This window comes from Pseudomyrmex gracilis, unplaced genomic scaffold (assembly GCF_002006095.1).
Source record: "Pseudomyrmex gracilis isolate BER0280 unplaced genomic scaffold, ASM200609v1 scaffold_120, whole genome shotgun sequence".
Taxonomy (NCBI): Eukaryota; Metazoa; Arthropoda; class Insecta; order Hymenoptera; family Formicidae; genus Pseudomyrmex; species Pseudomyrmex gracilis.
Window position 1 is genome coordinate 401,091 of NW_018020704.1, and position 9,299 is coordinate 410,389.

The window sequence follows — 9,299 nt, forward strand, 5'->3', positions numbered from 1 at the left end:
TCAAAAGTACGATTAAACAATTAAGATATGTGTTTGGCATAAATTCTCTCAACACAAATATTCAGAGGAAAGTAGAGAATGAGGAGTAACTAATATTCAGGAAACTACATTAGATATAAATGTACGTATCATTTTTGTCCTATCTATTTAATTATATATGTATATATGAAATATTACAAAGAGTCAATATACACAGAGAAAACTAATGTGACTTTTAAGAGAGCTGAAAGTATTGGACGACAGGTTCGTTTAGTGATCACGAATTTGCTGAAATGTATAATACACTTCGATGTTATTCTAATAAAAAGAATTCGGAAACATGCGGAACTATTGTACATCTAAAAAAATTTAAAAACAAAACTTTTGTAGTGATGTAAAAAAGAAAAAAGAGTTCATGTTCAGTATTATCGTATAGATATATTTCTGCTGAGATAGTTTCGTTCCGAAAGTCACCAAATTGCTTTCTATTTGTAGTAATCGTGCTCAAAAACAAAAAAGAAAAAAAAACAATTAAATTATAATAAAGGCCATATTTTTCCTACATATACACATATACATGATATCAACCCGTTAAATGTAATTTTTTTTCCCACATATCTCTACAATAACTTAAATATCAGAATTCTTAGAGAAAAAATTTAATTCAAGTGAAATCCTCTTTCTCGAGTTGCAGCCAAGAGTTTTTCCTTTAGCATCTCCTCGGTAGGATATTCTGGTAATTTTAAGTAATGAACACAAGTATTAACAGAAGGATAACCACCCGATCCAGCGTCCACTTTCCGTACAACAGTCAATCTGGGATGTAAATTACACAAACCGCCCGGAGGTAGGGCCGAGCAACCCGTGGCAAATTGTAAGAATGCTTTCCTTTCGGGACCAGTCAATGATAGTAGCACGTTGACAAATCTCTGAAAGCCGGGACTGAAAAGAACGTATGTAATAAATAAATGCATTTTGTCTCAACGTTGTCTAATATTACATCGTAATAAGTGTATTGAAACAGTATTACTTGTAACACAACAATGTGTGTTGATTTGATAATAAATTTTATAAGTTTATTTCATTAAAAATAATACTTACCTTTCTTTTGTATATCCTAGTTTTGGCTCGGTATAACTAAGCAAATCTTCTCTGGTCCATTGCGGATTCTGCTCTCCACAAAGCATTGCTCTCATTTCCTCGGGACTAAAAACATGGAGTTTTTCCATCGGAAAGACTTTTGAAAAGCCTGACTTGAACGCTTCGAGTTGTCTATGAATTCCCTGATTAAGGCAGTAATTAATCGTAAGACTAGTGTATTCTCTTGCATTTTCCGCGGTCACTGTTATGTCCGAGCCGTTTTCTATTAATTCCACCTGATCATGTTGAAAAACTTTCGAACTTGGTGAATATGTCATGGTTAAAGCTAAATCTTCAATAGCCACTGAAGTGCCTGATGAATGAGTGATGTATAATGACATTTCTTTTTCAGCGGAACTTGAACCGTCGGAGAAAGTTCTGTCGCGTTTAGTAATAGCATTTTGTATTTCTTTGAGAAATTCTCCTCTCACAGGATCTACCTCGACAAGATCTTCTATATCTAGTAAACCAGCGTACCACGGGCAAGGTTCTAACGACGAGTATAGAGCGTTGCTTTCTCCTTCTTCTGATATAAAGCTGCTCGTCATGCTGGATGATATACTGTCTTGCGTAACGCCGCTAAGACCAATTTTTTCGTTGACATTGTTCGAAATATCACCATGACACATTAATTTTAAGAATGGACGGGATAACGGTAGATCTACTAATCTATTATCCTGAAGAACTTTTGCCAAAAATACTCCTAGGAACCAGAAATACCGAACAGCGCGATCGCAAGCTGCTGACTCTTGCGGCAATGGGGCCGGGAACAAACCGCTCGGTCTCATAACGTAATATCCCGCAGGTCTAATCTTTTCTCCGGAAGTATAGGATTGGTCTTCGCTTGAGATCTGCGTGCCATCGTTGTCATTAGCGTCATCGCATAACCAAAGACCCAAGTCTTTACGTTGCAATTCTGCTGCGACTAATGCAAAGAATTCTAAAGTAGGTCCGAGACCGGTACCTTCTTCTCCTACGAAAGCAACCTCGAGTATACTCTTGCGACTTGCATGTACCTATAAAAAAAACAAAAAAGGTAATGAAAATTATCCATATGTACACATTTGTAGACAGTGGAATCAAATTGAGATGTTAAAAATATGATTGTTACCTTTAAAACTTGTTCTGCCCAATCTAGTAATTTTTCTCCTCTCGGTACACTGACTCTTTCATGTTTAAGTCTGCCAACACGAAATTCGTGACTGTCGTCACGTCGTGGACTTAAACCTGGTGCTCTTTGTCTTTCAAGAATAGCATCTCGTTGCGTTTGTAACCATACAATAGACCGTGAAGCACCAAAAGCAGTGCAACTGAAATAGAGTCGCCTAGTTTCAAAAGGCAACAAAAATGGACAGCTTCGCGCAAGTTCTTCGCACCAACTGGGCAATGCACCAGCGGCTAAAGCTAACGGATCTTGAATTTGTTGCACGATCTTATTTGTGATTTTCTTGGATGTAAAGTCATCCGGAAGCCAGAAAGTTGCGTCATTCGATTCTTCTTGCTCTAATGAAGCACCGTCATCTCGAATAGTGCCCAAGACAAATACATATCTTAAAAGTTGAAGAACATCTTCCACGGTGCATGCATTTGCATTTTGTGTAGGATTACGAGAGTATAATGTTACAATTGGCGTTGCTCGGCCGGATGACTCCTCGTCCTTGGCTTCCTTATATATGATTCTGTATGAATAGAAAAGCAAAATAAATATATTTGTTTTTTTTTTTTTTTGGAATAAAATATGATTAATTAAATAATTACGTGTAGGTCGGTTCCCATATCCTTTTTAATTTTTCCTGACGACTGCCTAATTCAGTTAATTGCATCAGTTCTTGTACTGCTTTAAAAATGCTTGAGTGAGAATCTGTAAGTGGTATTTCAACATCTGCTACGCCTGGAAATCCTGGACCTTTTAATGATAAAGAAAGTCTAGGCATAGGTAAAGATCCTACACGACTATTGATTTGCGTTTCACTGCCAGGCGGAGGAATCTCCAAATCCGTTGTCTATTATAAAAAAAAAAAAAAAAAAAAATATTAGAGAAGACGACACAAAGTTTATGCACATAATTTATAATACATTACTTACCTGATTAATATTTGTCCGACCGGGACGTGGATCAAAAGCAGGAATAAGTGCAGAAAACTGACGTTTTAGAACAAATTCATCATCCCATGCGCGTCTCTTGCTGCTTTGTGGTGCTTCTTCTTCCATAAAAGCTGCTAGAAGATTGCGACTTACCATTACCTCTTCATATTCGCCTTCACAACCATCGCCTTCTTCTTCATTTTCCTCATCTTCTTCCTATAGATGCGATAAACTCGGTCAAAAACAGAATCACTGACAACAAGCGATCACTACTGTATAATGAAATACTACGTACTTCTTGATCATTTTCTTCGTTATCTTCCTCTTCTTCTAAAACACCATCTTCGTCATCTTCTAATTCGGTCAGAAGTGTAGGCCCACCAGTAGTACGACCTCCGCCTGCACCAGAAGGAACCACACCTCCGGAGCAAGATTCCAAGAAATCTTCGAGACTAACCTAAAACCATAAATATTTTTTAATCATGCTGAAAAGTCTTGGTGGCATACTAATGATTAAAAAAACAATATTTAATTGCATTAAGACAAGAAGAAAATAAACGGTATCGTTACCTGTTCGCTGTCGCTACTTGTACTAGTCAGAGACATAGTAAGCGCTTGTCCTAAACCTGGTCCAGTCGTCGTAGTGACTCCACTACCAGCTACTTGTCCACTACTTGTTAGGCTTGGGTAACTTTGGGCTGTACTAAGTAATCCACCAGGAAAGTTAGGACTGAGTGCCAATCTTACGAGACTAGATACGGAATTTGGTCCTCGTGGATTAGAACTTGTATTAGAATTTGAAGCAAGATGTTGTCCACCCGTCGGTCCTTAGTACAAAAAAATACAAATTTTTTTTAACATAGGCTGAATTTTTATATTAAAAAAATTTTATATATGATACAAGTGTCGCAAAAAGAAATATCACCGCTCTTAGTTATTAATGCAATTAAATGTAAAATTGAAGAAATATTTTTATACATAATTGAGTCTGAAAATTGCAAAAATATATATTGTTGCATAAATATGGATGTGTATGTATATTTAAAAATATATTCTTTTTTCTCTCCTTCCATCTTTTTCTCTCTCCTCTCTCTCTATCGTTATATGTAATTATTTAATTTAAAACTAACCTAACGTTCGTCTTCGCGCCATTGCAGCAAAGGTTTCCAATAAACCAGTAGCAGCTGTTGATTCCAAGGTATTGTTAGCATCGGAACAAGCGAGATTAGGCACAGATACCGACATGGGATTGGTAACCACAACAGGACAACCACCCGTTGTATTTTGTGTAGATGAGCTAGCTTCTTTCTCTCGAGTACAGTCTTTAGCAACTAATTCGAAGGAAATGTATAGAATTTTTACATACTATTGCACGAGCACACGAGGAAAGGAAATCAATGTTCGGTCACAAGTAGAGGCGGTTGTACATATGAAAGGTTTGCGAAGTATGTAATTATGAACGATTAATTTGACATATCGTCGTTGCTGGGGAGTTTTTATATGAGAAGCATTTTTGACAAAAAAAAAAAAAAAAAAAAAAATGAATATATCTAATTAATGTTTTTTTTTACTTTTTTCTTCTTTCCCTCTCTATATTGTATGTGTGTGTGTGTGTGTGTGTGTGTTTGTGCGCGTTTACATTTTACAAATTTTACTTCACATTTTGTATATTACTTCCCCTATATAATAATGACGATATGTTTGACTAAAAAAATATTAGCTTCGTATAAAAAACGTTAAATTAATATGTTCAAAAGTATACTGAAAGATTTTTTATCGATACGTACCATCTGCAATGCCAGTGGGATGGTGTCTCGGCACTGACTTAATCCTTAGTGAATTTTCATCCGACTCGCCAGAAACGCTGATTCTAACAGGAACTAATCCAAGTAATTCACCACTGAGAAAACTGTTAGTATTGTTCCGTAATCTATCAGCGCCTTCTCTCATACGATCCAAAACCTCAGCAGTTTCTAAACTCAGCAAGCCTCCGCTGGTCTATGTTACATTTGATGATACGTAAAAGAAGTTAATAATAGAAAATAAAAAAAACTTTTATTGTTTTTTTAGATAAGTTTTTTCTTTTTCAATGACTTACTTTGTTTCCTCTTACAGAAGCGAAAAGTGATTTTGAGCTAGATGCTCGATTGCTAGTACTGTTAACTGGGCAATCTGTATTAAGAGTGAGACTCTCGACAATAGTAGCCAGATCACTAGTAACAGTTGTGTCAGGTCTGGGATGTAATACAACCGAAAGTTCACTTGTTGAATTTGCTCCACTCTCACCAGTCACAGCAACCACCGCTTCAGCACGTGCCACTGATAACATACTCTCGGCTATCGATTCGGCGGCTTGCTGCGTGTAATTAAAACAAATAAGTTTATATTTAGACAAATAAGTTTTTAAGATATTATGATGCATTTTAATATATTTCTAATATATATTTTTAATATATAAAGTTATTAAAATATATTTAAAAATATATTATAAAATTGCTACGTATTTCAAAACAAAATGCTAAGTGCGCGCATGTCGTTTTAATTGAACAAATGTATGCACACAGTGCGAATGAATAAAAAAATAGTACCTTTGCTGCTAGATTATCTGCACTTGCGGCTTGGTCTGTAGAAGCCACCGAACCACGCATAGTGGTGTCGGTGCAATCGGGCAAACTAGGAGTGCTATTTGATTTGCGACCCGTTAAAACTCCTCCACCAGTTTTACATTTTGTTGCGCTATCTGTTTCGAGACTGGTGCCGACTAACTTAAGATCATATTTTCCTTCTGCACCCATTCTGTACGAATTTGATCCACCATGATCCCAAGTTACGTCTATCCATCCGTTATGTAATTCTCCTGTAACTGTTCCTTCACCTGCATCGTGAAGATATAGTATTATATCGTTGAATTTCTACACAAGTCTAACTTGGCATTTTCTTATTGCTAAGTTTTAATATCAATCAACATTAGATAAAAATTTAAGTAAAAAAATTTGCATGTACATTGTACACACCTGGCGGTACTCCATCCTGATCTCTCCATTTCCAATCTAACCCTCTGGCTACTCTGACTCCGGCAACTAAATGCTTAAGAACTTGTGTTTTAATCAATCTTCTTTGCTTCCGTACACCGGCTTCGGCTTCTTTGGCCGCACGGCCTAAATCTTCGCATACTCCAGTAACTTCTCCGTAAACTTCAAATCCGGATACGGACAAATAATGCGTTTGTCCAGAAGCATTCTTTCCTATTTGTTGTAAACGTAAATGTCGCCAACCTTGCGTTTCTTCATTTGGAGGTTCTAATGTCCAAGTTGCTGTACTACCCGGATCATTTAAAGAACAATCGTCTACATGAGCGTACAACGTTATCCAAGTAACACCGTCTTTTGAGGCTTGAAACATCCAATTTCTCAAAGCACTTCTACCATATCCTCTTGCGTGTCTTAAAGTATAAGCATTTGGAATAATCCAAACTCCAAGATCTATTGAGAACCAGGCGCGTTTGTCATCATTGGTATGACAATTCAAGGCCGATGGATCACGGCTAAGTATATCTTCGAGATGACCGTATGGCAAATTTCTTCCGTCGCTTGACGTGACGACAACTAAACCATATTGGGCGGGGTTTACCCACTCAGAACAAGTTTTAGCGTTTGTTCCGACCCAATACAGCAAACCGTTTTCATCAAAATCGTGTTGATACTTGAACGTTACTTTATTTTCTTCCTTCAATTTTTTCACAAATGTAAATGTAGATCTATCGTGATCGTGCCATTGTTTGGCTACCATTTTTAATAAATGATTTTCTAATTGTTGTATCGTACTCAACGGTTCCATTTTTAAGCTACGACCAGATCGATCTATTAACGCGCTCTCGCCAGAAGCTTTTTCTAATCGGAAGCGTAATTTTCTTGTCAAAATCTGCGAAAGATAAATGAATTACAACAAAACGAAAAAGAACAAATGATCAACAAAGGAACATCGTCAAAACTTATCACTAATAAAGTTGCACTTAGTGTATAAAAGTATGTGTAGCAATACGATTATTATAACATACCTGTAAACCATAACCTGATCCAGGCGAGTCATACAAGTAGATGGATAATTTTTCTATTGATTCTAACACCGATACCAATTTGTGAACTAAAATCTTAGCTGAATTATAGTCTTTGTTTATGTCTTTTGTTTGAAAACAGCTTCTAAATACAGCTATTCTTTGAATTCTAAGCTTTGTTGCTCTTAATGTTGGATATGATGGTCCAGGAGGTGCAGCCAGTAAAGCTAGCAACGCTTGTACAAGACCACTGGAGTGCAATTCATATGACGACACTCGACCCTCTTCATTTAATAACACTTTCAGTTGTTCCAATGCAGTTTGTAACATATTACGCCACTCGCGATTTCCAGATTGTTGTTTTTGAGTTGCTTTCTCGATTTGACAAACAATAGCACTAAGTTTAGCAACCACACCACGCGGTTGAGCTTGAGCCGCCTTAAAGTAACGTTCATATATCTCTTGTGCTTCTACTTTAACTTTCTGTTTAATTGCTTCAATTTTTGATCTTAATCTCTTTCCTCTTTTGCCTGTCCAACCTGCTGCAAATTCCGGACCTAAAGATAAAATTTTTTACAATTATTTTTAACAATTCTAAAACTAATATCAATAAGAGGATAATGTTAACACATAACAACTACATATGTTTTCCATACCTAAACTGGTTTCAGCCGTAAAAGAGTGCTTAGTACCTCTGTTTGATTCAAAGATGAAACCTGGCAAGTCTTCTCTGAGAATCGTTGCTTGTTGTTGACCATCACTGTTGTGTATACATAATTCGCTTTCTTTTCTACTGGATAACGTCCAATTTCCTACAACTAGACGTGTAGTACCAGGCCGAGAAAGCACAGGCTGACTCACAAAATTCACTTTTAATTGATTACGTGCTCTTTGCAGTTTTTCCAGAAATTCACCACGGTTTTCTGTAATTCACAGAACAATATATATATCTCACCTTATTAACAAGTAACATAAAATTAAATACTATGATAAAAAGAATGTATTTTTCATTACGTTATGCAAGAGGAAAGTGAAAAAGATGTTTTTAATAAATATGAAATACTTATAAAATTGTAGAAAAGATATATTATAAATGATATAACGTGCGAGTTACTACACAAGTTAAACATGTATATACGTGACCTACCTTCAGTACTAAGCGACTCTGTATTTCGCCCCTTTCCTGTAGGCAGTTAGTAAAACCAGTTATTTTCTAGATAGTTCCCCTCACAAAAAAGTTAATCACATATGAAAAATACAAAAGTAACGTTGAAAAGAATATATCCGTTTACAACTAAAACTGGAGAAGGGACAAAAGCGACACTCCGACGTAAAACAGACAGTAACAGCAAGATGAATAATAATATGTGGTTTGAAATCCATTGTAACTTTTTTTTTTTTTTTTAATAAATTTAAGACCAAGCGTGCACGTATATGTAAGTGTGTAGATGTATATATGTATGTGTATATGTGAATTTGTATATATGCTCACCGGAAGTATCCGTTCCACCTTCCGGACTTCCACTGGAATACATAGTTGCCAATTTACCGTCGAGGATAAATCTAAACCATCCGTTACTTCCATTCGACAGTTCTAAAGCCGCCGCATCAGACCAGATGTACAAACAATCACGTCCCCTGCATATACACCAATCTCTCCAGTGATACGCTCTTCCTACTAATATTTCTTTTGCATCTTCCATTTTTTGTTCTTCTCCTGACTGATTTGATTCTGCTTCTGGCTCGGGTGTGCTTTCTTGTGGTCCAGCTAAAGCAGCAACTTTCGAAAACACCCCTAAACGTGCGAAATGCTCTAAGAATTCATCTTTGCCTTTAATCATCAGGTCTTGTATCATTTGCAGGACGACCAAATGACCGTCCTCATCTTCCTGTTAATATTAGAACACATAAGAGTTTTTAAGTAATTTTAAAAACATAAAGCATAACTAACCAAAAAAAAAAAAAAAAAAAAAAAAAAAAAAAAAAAATAAAAAAAAATTTTTTTTTAAATAAAAGAATATTTTTCATAACACAACGAAAA

At 36.1% G+C, this 9,299-nt stretch overlaps 1 protein-coding gene across 2 annotated transcripts in view; it reads right to left on the reverse strand.

The window, feature by feature from the left end:
• Window positions 1-128: 128 nt before the first annotated feature.
• The window catches only part of LOC109856488 (E3 ubiquitin-protein ligase HECTD1), a 14,048-nt gene continuing 4,877 nt past the window's right edge, over window positions 129-9,299 (reverse strand). Inside the window, exons 7-22 of one of the 2 annotated variants that reach the window (XM_020431815.1) lie at window positions 8,751-9,147; window positions 8,406-8,441; window positions 7,915-8,181; window positions 7,262-7,815; window positions 6,219-7,125; window positions 5,793-6,079; window positions 5,303-5,560; window positions 4,992-5,202; window positions 4,335-4,535; window positions 3,775-4,031; window positions 3,500-3,661; window positions 3,205-3,420; window positions 2,878-3,122; window positions 2,231-2,798; window positions 1,081-2,135; window positions 129-921 (exon numbers count right to left, since the gene is read on the reverse strand). In XM_020431815.1, the coding sequence (XP_020287404.1) occupies window positions 639-921; window positions 1,081-2,135; window positions 2,231-2,798; window positions 2,878-3,122; window positions 3,205-3,420; window positions 3,500-3,661; window positions 3,775-4,031; window positions 4,335-4,535; window positions 4,992-5,202; window positions 5,303-5,560; window positions 5,793-6,079; window positions 6,219-7,125; window positions 7,262-7,815; window positions 7,915-8,181; window positions 8,406-8,441; window positions 8,751-9,147 (5,904 nt within the window). In that variant the 3' untranslated portion in view covers window positions 129-638. The remainder of the gene's footprint in view (window positions 922-1,080; window positions 2,136-2,230; window positions 2,799-2,877; window positions 3,123-3,204; window positions 3,421-3,499; window positions 3,662-3,774; window positions 4,032-4,334; window positions 4,536-4,991; window positions 5,203-5,302; window positions 5,561-5,792; window positions 6,080-6,218; window positions 7,126-7,261; window positions 7,816-7,914; window positions 8,182-8,405; window positions 8,442-8,750; window positions 9,148-9,299) is intronic. The other variant, XM_020431816.1, reaches the window with a different exon arrangement.